The sequence below is a fragment of the Notamacropus eugenii genome, chromosome X (assembly GCF_028372415.1).
Source record: "Notamacropus eugenii isolate mMacEug1 chromosome X, mMacEug1.pri_v2, whole genome shotgun sequence".
Classification (NCBI taxonomy): domain Eukaryota; kingdom Metazoa; phylum Chordata; class Mammalia; order Diprotodontia; family Macropodidae; genus Notamacropus; species Notamacropus eugenii.
Genome location: NC_092879.1, coordinates 92,394,470 through 92,414,203, shown reverse-complemented (window position 1 = coordinate 92,414,203; position 19,734 = coordinate 92,394,470). Strand labels below are relative to the sequence as shown.

Below are 19,734 nucleotides of genomic sequence, written 5' to 3'. Positions count from 1 at the left end.
TGCCATTACATTCATATACCATAATTTATTCAGCCATTCCCCAATTGATGGTCATCCCCTTGATTTCCAGTTTTTGGCCACCACAAAGAGTGCTGCTATAAATATTTTTGTACATGTGAGACCCTTTCCCATTTTTATGATCTCTTGGGGATACAGTCCTAGAAGTAGTATTGCTGGGTCAAAGAGTATGCACATTTTTGTAGCCCTTTGTGCATAGTTCCAAATTGCTCTCCAGAATGGTTGGATCAGCTCACAGCTCCACCAACAATGAATTAATGTTCCAACTCTCACACATCTTCTCCAACATTTATCACCTTCCTGTTCTGTCATGTTTAAAAGTACTATTTTTTAAAAAAAATTTACATGCAAAACAAATTTGTTTTAATTGTGGGTAGCTACAGATCCATCTGTAGATTATCATAAGATTCAGGCATTTGAGTTTCTCTTATTTCATTAGCTTCACTAAGTCTGTTGCCACAGACTGTAATATAACTCCAGACCTAGAAGAGCCCTTCTGTATCATCTGTCCCAACCAGCTGTTGTTTTACAGACAAGGAAACAACAAATGAGGAGCTTTACAGGATAAAGGATTCTTCCTTCCTTTCTTCCTTCCTTCCTTCCCTCCCTCCCTCCCTTCCTTCCTTCCTTCCTTCCTTCCTTCCTTCCTTCCTCCCCTCCCTCCCTCCCCTTCCTTCCTTCTTCCCTCCCTCCCTCCCTCCCTTCCTTCCTTCCCTCCTTCCTCCCCTCCCCTTCCTCCCTTCCTCCCTCCCCTTCCTTCCTCCCTTTCTTCCTCTCCCTCCCTTCCTTCCTTTTTCCCTCCCTTCCTTCCTTCCTCCCTCCCTCCCTCCCTCCCTTCCTTCCCTCCTTCCTTCCCTTTCTTCCTCCCTCCCTTCCTCCCTTCCTCCCTCCTTCCTTCCTTCCTCCTTTCTTCCTCTCTCCCTTCCTTCCTTCCTTCCTTCTTTTCCTCCCTCCCTCCCTTCCCTCCCTCCCTCCCTCCCTTCCTTCCTCCCTCCCTCCTCCCTCCCTTCCTCCCTCCCTCCCTTCCTTCCCTCCTTCCTTCTCTCCTTCCTTCCTTCCCTCCTTCCTCCCTCCCTCCCTCCCTCCTTTCCTTCCTCCCTCCCTCCCTCCCTTCCTTCCTCCTCCCTCCCTCCCTCCCTCCCTCCCTTCCTTCCTTCCTCCCTCCCTCCCTCCCTCCCCTCCTTCCTCCTTTCCTTCCTCCCTCCTCCCTCCCTTCCTTCCCTCATTCCTCCCTTCCTTCCTCCCTTCCTTCCTTCCTCCCTTTCTTCCTCCCTCCTTCCTTCCTTCCTTCCTTCCCTCCTCCTTCCTTCCTTCCTCCCTCCCTCCCTCCCTCCCTCCCTTCCTTCCTTCCTTCCTTCCTTCCTTCCTTCCTTCCTTCCTTCCTTCCTTCCTTCCTCCCTTCCTCCCTTCCTCCTTCTTTCCTTGCTGTTCTGGTAAATCCAGTTGTACTTTTATGTGTCTTTATTACCTAAAGTTTTTTTTAACTTTTGGAATAAAAATTTCCCCCATGAATTTGTTATCTCTCCCTCTCACTTTCCCCCTACCACTGAACAACAAAAAAAGAAAAAAGAAGCCTTCATAAAAAAATATGTATAATCCAGCCTACCAAACTCTTTGGTCGTGTCTAAAAATGTCAGGTGTCGTTCTGCTTCTGAAGCCCATCATGTCTTGCCCACTTAGTCTTCAGTCTTCCAGAATTGTGGTTGATCACTGCATTGCTCAGAGTCTTTCAAAGTTATTTTTCTTCATATTGTTGTATAAATTGTTCTCCTGGTTGTCCTTCACTTTGTGTTCTCTCATACAAATCTCCCCAGTTTTCCTCTGAAACTGTCCATTTTGTCATTTATTATTATACAATAATATTTCTTTATATGAATGAACCATAGTTGCTTAGCCATTTCCCAATAAGTGGGCACCTCTTAGTTTTCAGGGGTTTTACTTCTTCAAAAAAGACCCTTTATAAATATTTTTGTATATATGAGACTTTCTTTTTTTCTGCTTTCTTTGATTACTTCGATCACGTATAAGTGTATCAACTGGGTCAAAGGGTAATGCGTAGTTTAAGAATAACTTTCGGGTAATGGTTTCAAATTGCTTTCTAGAATGACTGGAACAATAATTCCCAGTAAACAGTGTACCTGTTTATCCACATTCCTTCCAACATTTATTGTTTTCTTCTTGGTTGGCTTTGCCAATCTGATGGGTGTTGAGCTGGAGCCTCAGAGTTGCTTTAATTTACATTTTTCTAATTATTAGTGATTTGGAGTATTTTTTTCATGTGGCTATAAATAGCTTGGATTTCTTCCCTTATGATCTATCTGTTCATAATATCCTTTGATCACTTATCAATCGGGGGATGATTTTATTCTTACAAGTTTGAATCAATTTCTTATATTCTCCATGGAAATGAGACCTTTAAGAAAGAAACTTGATGGAACTTCCTCCCCCCCCCATCACTATTTCCATTCTCTTGTTAGCCACGTTGGATTTGTTTGTGCAAGACCTTTTTAAATTTAATTTTATTAAAATGGTCCATCCTTTTCTCATGTGATCCTCTTTAACCCTTAATTGGTCATGAACTCTTCCTTGAAGGTTACCCTCCAAGGTAATTTTTTCTCTTGCCCCTCTCATATCTGAGTTCTTCTGTTCATTTGGAGCTTATCTTAGTATATGACATGAAATGTAGGTCTATCCCTAATTTCTGCCAGACTGCTTTCTAGTTTCTCTAGCAGTTTTTGTTAAACAGAATCTTTACCTTGATGAGTGGGGTCTTTGGGTTTAATCAAATTTGGCTGCTACATTCGTTTGCTTCTGTATGTTGTATACCTAATTTGTTCCACTGATTTAACTCTCTTTTTTTGAACTGGTACCAAATTATTTTGATGAGTCTGGCTTTTTTTTGGATATATTGCTTTCGGTACTTCCCTTGAGATTCTTGACCTTTTGTTCCTCTAGATAAATTTCACTATTACTTTTCCTAGCTCTATGAAATTCTTTTTATTTTTCACTTAAACGAAAAGTCATGGTTTATCAGAATAGTCTATAAGCATATATGGGCAGCTGGGTGGTGGAGGAGTTAGAGTGCTAGGCCTAGAGTCAGGAAGACCTGAGTTCAAATCCAGCCTCAAACACTTATTAGCTGTGTGACCCTGGGCAAGTCACTAAATCCTAGTTTTCTTCAGTTCCTCATCTCTAAAATGAGCTGGAAAAAGAAATAGCAAACTACTCCAGGGTCTTTGCAAGAAAACCCCAGAAATGGTGTCACAAAGAATCAGACATGACTGAACAGTAACAATACAACTGTAAACCTACTTACCTATGTCTGTTACGTGTAACCTGGAGTTGCTGCTTTAAACAGCTCTTTTTATAAAGTAGTATAAATTATCTTTTTCTCTTCTCCCCTTTTTATAAATACAAGAATCAAAACAATCCTGAATGTACTTTTTTGATACTATTAACAGTTGGTGCCCATACCTCTTCGAAATAGAAATGAAATTAGCAACAGTATTTATTGTAACTTCTACTTTAAAAAACTGTAATTCTATCTCTTTCCCTAGGCAAGAGGCTAGAGCATGCCTTTTCCTTTTGGGAAATTCAACTTCCAAAACATATTCAACTTTCAGATACCATATTTTCATAGTTTATCCTAGGCCCACTAATCACGTCTGTCTGCCTTGGAAGAGTCATTTCATCCTTTAAGTCTCTAGTTAACTGCACTACTTCCTGCTCCTCTTTGACCTTCCTCAGGGTCATCTAACAATTGGAAATTATGTGGAACTTGAATTCTTGGGGGGACTACCAGATTCTTCTACTACTTTGTATAATGCGTACCTAGATGGCATACCACTAAGTGATTTTCTAAAGACTGGATTGTTTTTTATTGCCAGTATATAGCCCAGGATCTGGAACATAGTCAGTACTCAATAAATGTTTGTGGATTTCAATTGGCTACTATTCCCCAGTAGATCAATGGTCAAAGGATATGAAGGAAATTATCTAAAGAAGAAAGATGTGCTATGAATGCTCCAAATCACTAATAATTAGAGAAATTAAACTAAAGCAGTTCTGAAGTTCCAGCTCATGCCCACCAGACTGACAAAGATGACACATGGGGAAAATGACAGATGTTGGAGGGACTTCAGAAAGAAAGACGCATGAATGTTCCGTTGGGAGAGACAGTCAGTTGGTTCAGTCAAGCTGGAATTATGCCTCCCATATGCCTAAATGGTGCCTACCCTTTGACCCAGAAAGAGCTCTATTAAGTCTCTACCCCAAAGAGATAAAAAAAATAAGATTCATATATACACAAATATTTATAGCAGCTGATTTTGGTGTAGCAAAGAATTGGAAATTAAATGAGTGTCATCCACTGGGGCAAGGTGAATGAATTACAGTAATATTGAATGCCTTAGATACGAGCTATGTGACCCTGGGCAAATCATTTAACCTGTCTCAGCCTCAGTGTCCTCATCTGTATAGTGGGGATACTAAATAGCACATACCACACAGGACTGTCATGAGAATCAAATGAGAGAATATACATAAAGCACTTTACAAACCTTTAAATGCTATATGAATCTTATCATTTTGATGATGATGCTAATATGCCATAAGAAACAACTGAAGAATGACGGTTTCAGAGAGACCATTGAGAGACTGAAGAACAGCGCAATGACCAAGCTTGATTCCTGAGAAGTGATGACAGAGCAGGCTACCCACCTCCTGACAGAGGGTGATAGGGTCAAAATGCAGAATAAGACTTCCTTTTTTTTAACATTGCCAATGTGGAAATTTGGTGTGTGTGTGTGTGTGTGTGCGTGTGTGTGTGTGCGTGTGTGTGTGTGCGTGCGTGTGTGCGTGCGTGTGTGTGTGTGCGTGTGTGTGTGTGCGCGCGCGTGTGTGTGCATGTGCGTGTGTGTGTGTGCATGTGTGTGTGTCTGTGTGTGTGTGTGTGCGTGTGTGTGTGTGCATGTGTGTGTGTGTGTGTGCGTGTGTGTGTGCGTGTACATGTGTGTACGTTGCAAGGGTTTTGTTTTTCCTTCTTTTCCATAGGAGTGGATATGGGAGTGAGGGAAGGGTGAAGGGAACTGTAGATTGACTGCAAAAAAAAGGGAGGAAGGAAAGAGAACCACTGAATCACTTTGAAATACACAGAAGGGGACAAAAGGAAGGCCAGAAAAAATCACAGACAAGTAGGACAGTTTTGAAAGTCATATGTTGAATTTCTTGAAAGAAAGGCAAGCTGGATATAATTGAGATTCGTAGTTTCATGTATAAGCCTCTTTCTGTTCTTCTATGTAGGTGGAAATGACCATTTTACTCAGACTTAGCTATATTCAGAACAAAGAAACAAAAAGGAAATGGATTGGCTGTTAATCCTGTGCCATCCAAGGGCTCTGTCCTAAGTGAAGTTTTGTTGGTGGGTGAATTGGAATAGAGAAGGGTGAATAAGAAGAGATCCTGGTGAGTTTTCTCTCCAGCTCCGACCCCAGCCCCAAACGGAGGAGAAATGCTTTTTTGTGACATTGGTGGCTGATGAAGCAGGGAGGGACACTGATGGAAATGGCTGAGAAGGTTTCTGTGAAGTCTTGTCTAGCCTTTAACAAGGCTCACTCTTTGGACTATGAAGAGTTTCTTAAGCAAGTAGCTTGTGTGGCAGTCAGCTCCTTGGGTGCCAACAGGAGCCTCAGCTCTTGGGGGCTTAGATGTTGGGCCTCTCTGCTTGCAGATATTGGAGCACATAGTAGGCACTTAGGATTATATGGCCGGATTCAGAGCTGAAAAAGATCCTTAGGGGTCATCTAGGCCAATCTTCTCTTTTCATAGATGAGGAAACTGAGGCCTGGAGGAGGAAAGAGACTTGCCCAAGAAGATTACATGGGTTACAAGTAACAGAGCTGGTGTATGATCTCCATTTGTCTGATTTCAAATCCAGTATTCTTTCTACCACACCATGCTGTTTCCCTTAATAAATATTTGTTGGATTAAACCAAATTGAAGCGTTCAGAACTGGATATGTGTATTCCCAAGGCAGCATGGATAGTGGGCAAAGCAGAAGGGCCCTTTGTTGCTGGGACTCTGCTTTCTCTAAAGAACCACCACCCCAGCACTTGTGATCACTGCCTAGAACAGGTTGTGTATTATGGATGCTGAAGGATGTTCCGGTGCTGGGATAAGCAGTTCCCAGCTGCACCCAAACACCATCCGCTAAGCCCTGAGTGACTTGGGAGGGGCTTACTTGTGTTTCAGATCAGTGCTGAGGCCCTGACCAGCATGCTGCCACAGAAGGGCGAGTTAGTAGTTTCACTGAAATACATTCCGGCCTCCAAACTGCCTGTTGCTGGAGACCACAAAAAAAAAGTAAGTATCCTCTGAAGCACTTGACTGTAATGATTTCAGTTTTTGCTGGAGCACCAAATGCCTTGGTTATGAGGGTTTGCTTAGCATCTGGGAGGGGAGCAGTGGTCCCAGTACTGCTGAGCTGCTAGAGGGACTAGGTTGACATTTAGGGTTAGAGGTTAAGGTTTGAACTTTGGTCATCCAAGCAGGCTCCCTCCATGCTCTCCCAGCCTCTGGCAGATTTTCCTGGATCTCATTCCTAGGAGGGGGTCCTTGTTCTGTCTGTAGAGATACGTGTTGCCCTAAACCGAATTTGACTTTGGTTCAGTTGTGGCCACTGCTGGATGCTACAGAGCATGTTCAATGTGGGTAATCTCCTTTCCAGGCAAAGGTGGAGATGGAGGAGAACTCCAGGTGTGGATTAAAGAAGCCAAGAATCTGCCTGCTGCCAAGTCTGGAGGTACCTCGGACAGCTTTGTCAAAGGGTGAGTCTTTAGCCAAGTTGGCCTTAATTAGTGGCTGGATAAGAAGGCCAAGAGAGAGGATGTTCCCTGGAATTTCTTCCTTAGCTTCTCCCTGGCGTTTGTCTTGAAAGATGGAGGCAGCATTTCATTGCACTGAACCCCTCCCTGGAGATTCTGCCCAGCTCGGATTTTGGTGACAGAATTGGCACAGAGTTGAGTGGGACATTTTATAATCAACACTGTCATCATCATTGTCATCACCATTAGTTTTTGATCCAGCTCTGTGTAGGGAACACTCAGAAAGGAAACTCGTTTTAACAATGTAGATTGGCAAGGATTCTAACCTGGAATCCATAAACTTGTTTAAAAAAATGTGGATAACTGCATTTCAATATAATTGGTTTCCTTTGTCATCCTATGCATTTTAAAACCATTATTCTGGGAAGGAAGGGGTCCATAGGTCCAAAAGAGTCAAATCTCTGAGACCAAAAAGATGAAGCATCCCTGCCTCAGTGGGTTGTCTGTAGCACTGCCCAGGGCCACAAGCCAGTGGGTGTTAGAGGTGGAATTTGGAACCGGGTCTCTGACTTTTGGGCAGTCGTCTCTTGCTACCCTACGCTGGCCTCTGACTAAGCACCCTACTAGCCGTTATTCCTCCAGCACTTTCTGCTAGGTTGGCAGAATGCTTTATAGACATACTCTGAGTCTCACACAACAGTCTTAGGAGAGGAAGGGGCAATAGTTACCTTCATTTGGGGGGGCCTGGGGGAAGAGGGGCCTTGTGCCCTCTACTTCTGCTTCCTCATGTCATGGTGGTGGGATTATTGAGGGTGTCTTCAAGACCTTGGTGGGTCTTACTAAGGGGAAATGATTTCAAGGAGGAATGTGGAGATGCCAGGTGCACAAAGGGAGGCTCATGACCAGACTGGCCAAAGGGTGGTGACGAACAGCTCTCAGAGACTATATCTTGAATCATAGAGGGCTGAAGTCTGCTTGAAAGGGGCACTCATGTTCAGATGAGCCTTCATTTAATTTTATGAAATAACAATGCCCCTTCTGCTTCCCCCTCCACCAACACATGGGATCTCAAGCATTTGGATGTTACCAATCAGGTAGTCCCAATTAACAGAATAACAGACTGCCAGCATTGTCCAAGTCCTGGATCTCTCCCTTCTGACCCAGCTCTGATGTTGGTGGGTAGTTCTTTAATAAGTCACATCAGATTAGATATAGGGCTTTCACTAAGACCCAGCCCATCCCTGCCCACTTACTCCATTTATTTTCTGTGACATTCATTAGCTTGAAAAGACAGTATGGAGTTTGGATACAGACTGGACCTTGGAGCCAGGAAGACTTGGGTTTAAAAATCTATCCCAGCATGGGCTGATAATTCAACCCCTTTCTATCCTAGTTTCGTCATCCATTTAAAACAATGAGGATAATATCCTACCTTACCTGCTACCTGTGGGTAACACTTGGCCAAACGTTAAAGTGCTATCAAGATGTAAATTGTTATTATTATGAGTAGTGGTAGTAATAATAAGTAGTAGTAGAAGAGGGTGGAGGGATTCTATTTGAACAGAAAACAAGAAGGAGGGAGAAGGAGCCTCTTAGGGTTATAGGCCAGACCACTGGGAAGGAGAGCTTGGCCATTAAACGTGACCAGCTTGGAAGGAGTGGCTGTTTCCCTCTCTCACTCCCCTTCCCATTGTTCAGATACCTCCTTCCTATGAGGAACAAGGCCAGCAAACGCAAGACGCCAGTGATGAAGAAGAGCTTGAACCCTCACTACAATCACACATTCGTTTACTCTGGAGTAAAGCTGGAGGACCTGCAGCATGTGTGCCTGGAGCTGACCGTGTGGGACCGGGAGCCCTTGGCCAGCAATGATTTCCTGGGAGGAATCAGGCTGGGTGTTGGCACTGGTAAGATCCCCATGCTCCTCATGCCTCCCCGCCCCCAAGCCTTTGCAGTTTGAAGACTGACCTCTGTATATGTGATGGCTTGGAGACTCCCTTCCTTAGCTTGGGTTCCTGCTCTCTCCCTTTCATATAAGAACTTTTTTTCCAAGTGGGTCAGAGGAGGCTTCTGGGAAGAGGAAGTTGAATCTCTGCTGTACTCTAGCAGTAATAACTGCACCTCCTCAGTCGCTTTCTACCTGGCCTGAGAGTCCTCAGCTTAGGGTCGAGGGGAATGCGCTTTCCCTTGAGCCAGGTTGACTCTTGTAGGAGGGCTATGGTTTGGCCATGAAGTTTCAGTGGCCAGTTTTCTTTAGTGTTTTGGGTCTAGACCTGCCTGCGATTTCACTGGAGTGGTGAATTCCCTGTCATAGAATCTCTGTCTATGGAGGCATTTTGGCAGCTTATTTATATATTAGAGGCCTGGTGCACTCAGATGTTGTGATTTGCCCATGGTCACATAGCTCGTATCGGAAGCAGAGCTCAGATCTAAGTCTTCCTGGCTTCCCAAACTGACCCTCTATCTACTGCCCTATGCAGTCTCTCATCATGGCTGGTTATGTGGAACAACAGTCTCCGAGCTAGATATTCTCCCATGATGCAATGGGCATCAGAGTCCTAATGTCAATTTGGGAATCCCTTTCTTCTGAGCCAAAGGCACAGATGAAGTCTCTTTGACCACTCTAGGTAATTGTTTGTATCGATCCCTCTTAGAAAGAGACTCTTCTCTGAGGCCTGCCAAATCCCCAGGCACCCCTGTGGAGTCTCAGTCAGTGACTCTCTTTTTTCAGGCATTAGTAACGGGGAGATGGTTGACTGGATGGACTCTGCTGGGGAAGAAGTGAGTCTGTGGCAGAAGATGCGCCAGTACCCAGGCTCCTGGGCGGAAGGGACCCTGCAGCTCCGTCCCACCATGGCCAGGCAGAAGCTGGGATCCTGAGCCTTGGCTCCCCTCAAACTGTAGGAGCACCAGCTGGGCTGAGCTAGAGGGAGTAGAGCCAAGATTCCCACCGCCTGCTTACATATCCAGATGCACACTTGTGTGTGTGTGTGTGTGTGTGTTTGTGTGTGTGTATATGTGTATCCAGCTGGGCTCTCTATGTAGCTTGCCATCCTGCAATGAAGGTGGGATTGTTGTCAACTTTCAGAGCAATCCCAGGTCTGTGGCTTTATTCTTGGTCAGTGTTTGTGCCTGTGTTTAGTCTGACCTTGTTTGTTTTTCTTGCAGATTCCATCCTGACCCATCCATTTGGGGTCAGGGTTAAATTCGTGCTTGAGAGTCTGAAACCACCAAGTTTTTCAACCTCTTCTACTCTCTCCCTGCTCCCTGAGAGTTCACGGTCTTTTGGGCCTTAGCTTTGCCCCCATCTGTGTGGGTGCTGCCAGGGGCAGGAAAAGGTGGAAGAAGCGAGAACAGAAGCGTCAAGCTCATCTCTGTGGGAGATGAAGGGGCCTCCCTACCCCCTCCCTAGTCCTCAGGAAGGCAGCTGGGCTCCTTTGCATTTCAGCCTGTTTTCAGTTCTAGTCAGACAGGAGGGGTTTTTTTTGGGAGGCATTCATTGCTTTTCTTCCCTTTAAAGCGGTTCCCCCGAATTTGAACTCCCCCCAAACTCTAGTTGAATGTCCAGTTTCCCCTCTGGCTACCTTGGAATGGTGGTCACATTGTTTTTTTTCCTTAGCATGTTCAGCAGTGCTTGGGACCCAGGATATAAGTTTATGTCAGAGACCCTGGGCTCAAGAAGTCAGCCATCTAACAGGGGAGAGATGGCATGAGCTCAATGACCAACATCTGGGAGAACAGCTTAAAAGCAAGAGATCCAGGCAAACTCTTCTAACCTGGGAGTTGGGGAAGGCATTGTGAACTAGTTGGCAGCCATGTTGGGTTTCCAGGGAAAGCAGAGCCTCCTGCCAGCGAATGAGGGCAGGAAGGGTAGTCCATCTGAGGTACAGCCCCTAATGCCTCCGCTGACCAGCAGTGGATGTGTTGATTCCTAAAGTGGGTTCTCTGAGTTTAAGTCTGGGAATGAATTCTCGAATGCTTGCTCAGCTTATTCCATGCTGATGAGATTTCTTACTGGCCTCCCCTCCACCCCCCCCCCCAATTACGAATGCACTTACTTATGTAAAGTTGTTTGCAAAAGGAGCTACTCTGGAGAGGAAAACCACTTTCTTCAGAGCAAGCTCCACCAGCTGCTCTTGCCTAGCTAGCTGAAGAAATCTCTGTTGTAGGGAGGAATTGGATGGAGGTCATATTTGGATTTACTGGTTTGGTGTCATAGTGCAAAGGGGAGAACCCTGGCTATAATCTGTTGTGTTGCTGTTTGCCACCTTTTAAAGTGTTCTTTTGTTTTAATAAAGCTTTCTTACTTCCCTGTCCTTTGCCTTTGCTCATTCTCTTGATCCTGACTGGGGTGCCTTGATATCCTTGCTACCTCTTCTGTCCAGCTGGGAAGGTGGCACATGCCCTCCTAACCACCCAGGCCTTCCTCTGAGAAACGGCACCTCCCTCACCACCGCTCTGCAGTGTTTCACTAAATCACAGTGTCAGAGTTGGAAGGGACTTCAAAGTCTCTAGGCTGAAGCATACACAAGTCTCTCTCCATCTTACCTGAATGGCTGATTCCCATCATCATGTACCAAGCATTTCCATCCTTCCTTAAATGTAGCCACTGTCAATGACAACCTCTGCAGGACAGCCAGGGCTTGAAGGGAGGGATGGGAAGTGAATGTCTGCTAGTCTACCCTGAGCTCTCTTAAGAGACCAAGGCTGAGTTTCTTTTCCTCTCAGCCTGCTAGTTCACCAGGGCTAGCTCAACTCTGAGAGGAATAAATAGTTACACATGGCATACGCAATGAATGACCCTCGCACCCCAAACAAAACTTCTGTGGTTTGGGATCAGGGACGACCCGATTTGATAACATTCAATGAAATGAGCTGAGTCAACTCAAACATCTCAAAGGACTATTTAATATATAAAGTCGAACAAGCCAAAAGGTTTCCAATACTATCCAGTCAGTTTCTTAACTTATAGATCTGTGTATGACATAAATTGGTATTGAGTGTGCATGAAGATAGGGCTAGGTGGATGGTTTGGTCCTGGGTATGGCTCTGTGTTGCTGTCTTGGAGAGCCAGCTGGGGGTAGCAGAAAGCACTGGAGTCAGGAGACCTAGGTTTAAATTCTGACCCCCAAATTCGGTCACATTATAGGCATGGGAAAATCACTCAGTTTCCTGGTACCTGTTTCTACTCTCCTGTCAAATTGGGATTCTGCATTTGCTACTTCACAGGTTTGTAGGAGGAAAGCACTCAGTGAACCTTAAAGCCAATTGTCCGGTGTGAAGTGGTTGATGACAATAATGGCACTTTCGGAAAGAGCTGGGTTGGACCCTATGGCTCCCCACCAGAGAGGACTGGGGATTTTTAAAATATGTATTTGGATGACATTTCAAGAGATAATCTGACCAACTCTTACCCAAATGTTACAGCGGGACTGAGGCGATCTTCTTGGGGTTATCCAAGCATTGCCTGCAAACAAGCACTATTGCTTTGTAACACCTTTTCCTCCTTTAGGGAAGAGTAAAGCTTAGGCCTGTGCATTTTGGTTAGGGAGCCACCTCCTGAAAGTGGCTTCAATCAATTACTGGGTGGGACTTGGTACAAGGTTTCTCAGTCCTGTTATGCTAAGTAGCTTCTGGGACTTAAGACATGATGGGCAGCTCTGGTGTGCCAACTGAAATACAGCTCTGCTATAGGCAAGGGCGTTGCTTTCACTCACGGTTTGACCCTGACCTTCAGAACTGGAAGGTCCAGTTTTTCTGGTTGTTTTCCACTTGGAGCTCACTTGCACTTTGCATTCTAAGACAGAACCTGCCCACTTCCTCTCACTGAGTTGGGGCTTCTGCTCCAACCTTTTTAAAGCCTTCCTGCCTTGCCCATTGTCACACTCTACCCAGCAACTACTTAGCTTGACTAAGATTTTCCCCCCAGCTTCCTTGGATTTTAAAATAAGGTTTCTCCTTAAAACTCTTGTGTAAATAGTACTTTCTGCTTTCCCGCCTTAGGGCAAGGAGTCTGTGTTCCCTGCCCATTCAGCAAAGACCAGAATTTGAGTTTTTCTCCACCCCATCGATATACTTTTTGGGTCCTCGAGTCACAACTCCAGGGCCCTGCTTTAAGTAATAAATATCCTAAGTTAAAATTGTGTCGAACTTCCCTGTTCCCTGAGGCTACCCTGGGACACGTATCTGCACTGAAAGCCAGGCTATGGTGCTTTCAGTTTTGTCTGACAAGCAGGGTCTTGGCTTGGTACTAACCCTAACCTGGCCTTCAGGTGCCCCTTCACATCAAATAAGGGCACTAAAGGAGAAGGTGCCTGAATACCTGGTGTATTATTGGGCTTTGAGCTGGGATGGAAATGAAGTAAAATGGGGAGGGAGAAAGGCCTTCATCCAACAACCCTCCCTCATTTCTGCTTCTCACAGCTTGCCTATACTGTTCTTAGCCCCGACCCGAATTGGATCTAGTTTGGAAAAGTAAACCTATGTCTAAGTATAATAGTTTCATGGGGCCCTTGTGGGAGCAGCAGGAAGAGAAGGTACAGTTTGTTGTACATCAACTTTGTGGGGGGTGGCTAGAAGGGCAGGGAGACTAGCTCCATGACTGATTAGCAAGCCCCCAGGCCAGACTGGGTAAGATGAACCCAGAGGATGGTGACATTTTTAGGATTAGGCAAAAGGAGAAGCACTGAGAAAGAAACATTAAGGACTGGCAAAATCAGTGCTATCCATTCCTTCCCTTCCCCTCCCTTCTTTTCCCTTCCCTCTCCTCCCTTCCTCCCCTCCCTTGGACCATTTGAAGGGAAGCAGGGTTGATTTTGCTGATGGGGTTGCCTTCAGTTGTAGTATCTGGGAAAAGGAACCATTTAAAACAGACATTGTTGGTGAATGAACATAGGGGTTTATGAACTTTTAGGAACCTGGAGATTGCGAGGAGGGGTGGCAGAAGAAAGAATAATGCCCTAGCCACTGCTAATGGATCTTATATCCTTATGGAATTCCCTAGTTCCCTGTGCTCTAGTGCTGCCCAGAAGATTGCCAAGGCGGAGCTTGTTGGGACCAAATAATCCCACCCACCCCCAGATCCCTGCAGACCTCCCTGGGGGTGTTGACTGCTTTTAGATGAGTTAGTGACCAGCCCCCTGCCTGTTCTTAGGGCTTCTTTTATAAAGGCCCCCATTTTACCCAAATGGAATAAGCTCTGTACTCTTTATTTTCTGGGGTCCAGAGTTTCTGAGCCGGGATGCCTGGCTCAGGTTCATTCACATACATCTCGCTGCTTCCGTCGCTGGCCCAGTTCCTGGTTGCTCAGAAGGTAGTCGTCAATAAAGGTGAAAATTTCCTCAGGGGTAACTGGTTCCACATAACGTTCCCGGTCCACACCCAGCTTGTCAATGAGCACCATGTTGAAGTAGGATCTGGTGAGGTGCTGAAATTGCCTGGAAGAAAAAAAGAGTCCTGAGTGTCCTAGAGAGACCTAGACCTCTCACTCGCCAGCCTCTTTACCTTCATCATCCTTTACCTCCATCCCACTACTATAACCACCTGGCCTTCTTACCTCAAGTCCCTTGATCTTACCCCATTCAATCACATTTCAATCCAATACAGCACTTATGAATCATCTACTATAAAGAAAGTCGTGTGTTAGATTTGCAATGATTGTGAGCTATTTTAAAATGTTAATGATTATTTGAATGTGAAGTGCCATTGCGCCATCCAAAGTAAGGAAGGCCTTGAGAATCCCCCAGATTAATAATCATGCTCCTCTGTATCCTGTTGCAAATACTTAACCAGACACTAGCACTGTCAAGAAACAAACACAAAAAAAGCTTTACTTTTGTGACAGAATTGGTGGGGAGGGCCCAGATGTTCCATTTCTTTGCTGCTCCAAAATCCCACTGCGTAAGCTCCCTCTGCCTTTACCTATGTACTTGGGCAAACTGTTTTGTAACTTCCATTTAATTAAATTACAGTTGCCTGGAGGGAAAGGAGACAACTGAGGGGTTAAAGTGACACACCAGGGGTCACACAGCTGGTGTGTGTCAGAGGCAGGACTGGGATGAAGCAAGCTTTCCTGACTCTAAGTCCGGCTTTTGATACCACACTGTTTCATAAAACATGACATCAATGTAAACAATTATGAAGATCACATCTTCTGGAAATTCTTAGCTTCATTTTCCAGCTGAGGAGAAAGGCTCAGTGAGACTGACTGGCTCAGAGGCAGCATTTGAACCCAGATCAGATTGCACTCTAGGTTCAGTGCTCTTCTCCTCTAGACCCTTCTGCCTCAGTGGGAATAAGGGTAAAAATGTTTTAAAGCATATTACCTGACACAGGCTGTCCCTCTCAAAGTAGATTCTTTAAAAATAAAAACGCAACCGTAAATACACTTGTCAGTCTTTCTAGGGAAGTCAGCATTTTCTATGAAGACACAGAACTTGGGCACATGGCAGGTAAGGCAGCTGACTGGGATGCCCAAACCAACGGGGTGGCTGGAAAAGTCTTTGGTAAACAATGCAGAGAACAGAATGCAACTTGAAGTAGAACGTGGTTGAAAACAGGAACTGTCCAGTGAAGATGGGAGGATGGAAGGATGATGCAGGGTGATTAAGGGAGATGGGAGAGAGGGTGAGGAGGAGTTGGCAACATCAGTAGGGGGGCAGGCGGCCCTGGGGGGTTGAGGATGGTAACTTGGACTTGGGCCTGCTGGGTGCCCCCCGGCACCCTCTCTCCTCTCTGTCAGTGGGCCTAAGGCTTGGGCTGGCCCCTGGGGTTTGGGGCCACCTTGGCCTTGGGCAAGCTCTCCCGAATCTGCCACCGCAGGCAGGCAATCTCTCTCTCCAGCCGGACAATGCGCCTCTTGGCCTCCGCAGGGCTGCGAAAGGCATAGCTGTGGTCCTGGAGGACCTGCTGCCACCCGACGAGGGACATCATGGGGATTGGAGGAGACTGAAGGGGGGGCCATGAAGAAGAAGGAGAATGGGGCCTGGCCTGTCCCTGGGCCTCCTGCTCTGCCTCGATCTCCACCTCGTCGATCTCCAGCTGGACTTCTTCGTCATCGTCTTCGTCCGCCTCCGGCCAGGTCTCAGCCTCCGCCCCGGTCTCGGCCTCCGTCCCTGTCTCGGCCCCCGTCTCGGCCTCCGTCTCGGCCTCCGCCTCCACCCCGGTCTCGGTCTCGGCCTCCGCCTCCGCCCCGGTCTCGGTCTCGGCCTCCGCCTCCGCCCCGGTCTCGGTCTCGGCCTCCGCCCCGGTCTCGGTCTCGGTCTCGGTCTCGGCCTCCGCCCCGGTCTCGGTCTCGGTCTCGGCCTCCGCCTCCGCCCCGGTCTCGGTCTCGGCCTCCGCCCCGGTCTCGGTCTCGGCCTCGGCCTCCGCCTCGGCCCCGGTCTCGGTCTCGGCCTCCGCCTCCGCCCCCGCCCCGGTCTCGGTCTCGGCCTCCGCCTCCGCCCCGGTCTCGGTCTCGGCCTCCGCCCCGGTCTCGGTCTCGGCCTCCGCCCCGGCCTCCGCCTCCACCCCGGTCTCGGCCTCTGCCCTGGTCTCCTCGGCCTCCGCCTCTGCCCCCACGTTGGCTTCCGCCTTCACCTGCACCTCCGCCTGCGCCCGGGCTTCGCCCTGGGCCTGCACCTGGCTCCGGCTCTCGGCTCCGGCCTCCACTTCCGGCTGGGGCGCCTCCATCTTGGGCACGGGCTGACCTTGGTGTTCGAGCGCTTCCTGCGGGCCGCCGGATGCTGCGCGGCCTCGCCCTCTGCCGCCCCCTCTGCCCTTGCCGCGCCCCTTGAGGCGAATAGGGCAGTCGTCGAAGAGGGTGGGCACGGCGTCGCCCCTGAGACGGCGCGTCTGGCCCGTCAGGTCGAAGCAGGCGGCCTCGAAATGGCGCGAGCACAGGTAGGCGTGCTTGCCCGGCTCAAAGTTGTCGCGCCTCAGGAGGCGGACCCACTCGCGGCGCCGCCTCGGCTCCCGCGGGAAGCGATGGAAGCTGATGTTGACGTGCTTGTTGTAGACGGCCTGGCAGCCCACCGCCGCGCAGTTCGTCGGCATCCCGGAGCCGCGGGCGAGCCTCGAGCGCCCTGGGGCACGCGGGCAGCGGGGGGCGGGGCACGCGGGCAGCGGGGGCGGGGCGGCGCGGCGGTGGAGCGCACGCAGGGCCCGGGGAAGGGATGGCAGGCGACCGAGGGCGTGCGCGAGCGAGATGGGCCGCGAGGGGACCTGGGCAGGAGCAGGGGGCGGGGCGGGCCCGTGACGTTGGCCCTTGCGCCAAGATGGTGGCCGCCTCCTCACGCGCTCCCCGGGCCGGAGGGCGGGGCGCTCCCGGAACGGATGGCGCCCGCGGAAAGATCTGAGGCCGCGGGGCGGGGGGACGTCAGTGCGGCGGCAAAGGGCAGCCTCCTGGTCTGGGCAGCGGGCCCCTCCCCCCCAGTGGCCCTCGGGGCGGGCGCCGCCCGGGCTGCCTGGCTGCCAGCCGGGCCCCCCAGGAGAGGCAGCCCGCCAGGGATGTGCCCGAGGCCAGGCGGGATGGGCATGGGGCCCATCCCTCTGCCACATACTGACTTACACCCGAGTTACTTCGCGTCTCCACACTGGAGGCCCCTCGCCCAAGAGGACATTTGGCGAGACGTTTTAAGGGGCAGGGCTTGCCAAGTCTTGTCGGTGTTACTGCCTGCATTTCAGCGTGAACGTTCACAAGGTTAAGTTGCCCAGATGATCAGCTTGGCAGGCAGGATTGGAAACCAAGTCCTCCTGATTGGCAACCCAGCATTTTATCCCCTCTAAACCACACCGCCCCTTCTAAGAGGGAGAAGTGAGGAGGGATTAGATCCCAAGCACCTGGGACAGCTCAAACAGAGGCTAGGAAGCCAAAGAGGGAACCGCCAATAGCCTCCCATGTGAGCAGCTGCGTCAGAGTAGGCTGTGTGAGAAGGGCCTTGAAATGCTAAGCTAAGGAGTTCGGATTTGCTTCTTGGGAGATGGGGGTGGGAGCCCAGGGCAGGGTCTGTACCACGATAGTAGTTGTGTGAATGGAGGAGACAGATTTTGAGAGAAGGTGTGAAAGTAGAATGGCCAAGCTTTGTCAATTATTGGAACATGGAGGTATTCTCTGAAGTGAATCTGGAAAGCTGGGAGATCCCCTCAAGAGAAAGGAGAAAGTCCGAAGGAGAGACGGCTTTAAAGTTCTGTTTGGACACTGCCCAGTTGCTCCTAAGCACTGTCCTCTCCATCCCAAATACCATTACCCTCAAACCCCTCAAAGGACCTGATACCTAGGGCACTTGAGCCTTTTAAAATTATCTTTGAAACACCATTGTTTGTGCAGCAGCTAAGAGGCCGAATGGATAGAACACTAGACTTGCAGTCAGGAAGACCTCAGACTTTCTAGAAGTGTGACCCTGGGCAAGTCACTTCACCTTTGTCTGCCTCAGTTTCCTCATCTGTTAAAATGGAGAGAATATTAACACCTGTGTCCTAGGGTTGTTGTGAGAATAAAATATTTGTAAAGTGATTTGCAAGCCTTAAAATACTATGCAAATGCTAGATATTGCTACTATTTCCCTGTTTCTACCTTGGTTGGCACTTGGCTTTTGTCTTTCTGTCCCACTGAGAACAAACTCTTGGGGATAAATACTGCAGTCCTTAACCCAGAGATTTTTAAGGGTAGCCAGTGCTCTCTCTGAAGCCAGTGTCATGATAAGGATGCTGGAAAGAGAAGATCCTGCCTTCCTCAGAGGATGATCACTCCTTATACATAGAGCAAAACCAACAAGTCTCTGAACCAATAGGAATGGGGGCCGAATCCTGGGTCTTGCAAAGCATCCAGCACCTCAGTAAACATTCAGAAGTAGAGGGAGCAGTGTCTGGGGAATCTCCCACAATCCCCATTCTCACCAGCCTTGCCTGTGTCTTTCCCAACCTCCCCAGCCTGTACCTGAGCTCCTCTATGATGCTGGCTGACAGCTGCTGCTCCCGGATGCGTCCTACCTCCTGAGGAGGCTGCCCCACCAGCTCAATGATGGTCACATGGCGAAGATCTAGCCCGCAAGTGGATTGCTACAGAGGAGACAGGTGGGATGTAAAATGGGTATCATAATACAAATGGGTAAACAAAGGCTCAGACCATTTAAATGACTTGACATGGGTGACAAAGTAATAATGACACCCATGACACCCAGCATTGCCAAGAGCTTTTCAAATATTATTGCATATTAGCCCCACCATAACCCTGGGAGGTATTCATTATTATCAGACCCATTTTACACATTAGGAAACTGAGGGAGACAGGTGACTTGCCCAGAATCACACAGCAAGAAACTGTCTGATGTTGGATTTGAACTCAGGTTTTCCTGACTCCAGGGCCCATGCTCTATCTACTGAGCCACCTGGCTACAAATTACTGAGGCAAGATTTAAATCCTAGTCTTCCTGGGTCCAAGTCCAGCACTAAGAGTTAGACAGTTGTGTTGGCCTGGGTGACACTGAATGGAATGAGACCATGTAGCTGTACTTTACCTGTTCCCTATATAGTTATAGCCTGAGACTCTCCCACTTGGCAGTTGGTTTGTGTGCTTCAAATAGCTAACAACATATGTGCTAATAGTGTATGGAATGCCGAGCACAGGAGGGCCAAAAGACTGTGCTCCAAAGCCACCGGTGTGGTCTTTGTCCTCCTTCCCCTGAACCACTCTGTGGTCCCAGGGGGCTGGGCTGAAGGGAAGTTCCCCATAGCCTAGTGCCCAAAGGAGCCCCATTTGAGGGCCCTCGCAGGCCCTTTTCATCCCACTGCTGGGGTGACATGAGTTCAAGTTGGCTTAATACATACTGGCAGTATATAACCAACTGCCACACCTTTCTCTGGGATCGTTCCACATTCTTGCTTTCCCTGACGAAATTCACACAAGTATTTAGGGCAG

At 48.2% G+C, this 19,734-nt stretch overlaps 2 protein-coding genes across 13 annotated transcripts in view; one reads left to right on the top strand and one right to left on the bottom strand.

The window, feature by feature from the left end:
• SYTL4 (synaptotagmin like 4) overlaps window positions 1–11,155 on the top strand; it is a 48,901-nt gene extending 37,746 nt beyond the window's left edge. For all 8 annotated transcript variants that reach the window (XM_072625897.1, XM_072625893.1, XM_072625896.1 and 5 more), the window contains 4 exons: window positions 6,268–6,376; window positions 6,743–6,842; window positions 8,538–8,746; window positions 9,571–11,155. In XM_072625897.1, the coding sequence (XP_072481998.1) occupies window positions 6,268–6,376; window positions 6,743–6,842; window positions 8,538–8,746; window positions 9,571–9,719 (567 nt within the window). In that variant the 3' untranslated portion in view covers window positions 9,720–11,155. The remainder of the gene's footprint in view (window positions 1–6,267; window positions 6,377–6,742; window positions 6,843–8,537; window positions 8,747–9,570) is intronic.
• Window positions 11,156–11,727: 572 nt separating this feature from the next.
• The window catches only part of SRPX2 (sushi repeat containing protein X-linked 2), a 33,876-nt gene continuing 25,869 nt past the window's right edge, over window positions 11,728–19,734 (bottom strand). For 4 of the 5 annotated variants that reach the window (XM_072625906.1, XM_072625905.1, XM_072625903.1 and 1 more), the window contains 2 exons: window positions 18,754–18,875; window positions 11,728–14,275 (listed from right to left, as the gene is read on the bottom strand). In XM_072625906.1, the coding sequence (XP_072482007.1) occupies window positions 14,095–14,275; window positions 18,754–18,875 (303 nt within the window). In that variant the 3' untranslated portion in view covers window positions 11,728–14,094. The other variant, XR_011970926.1, reaches the window with a different exon arrangement.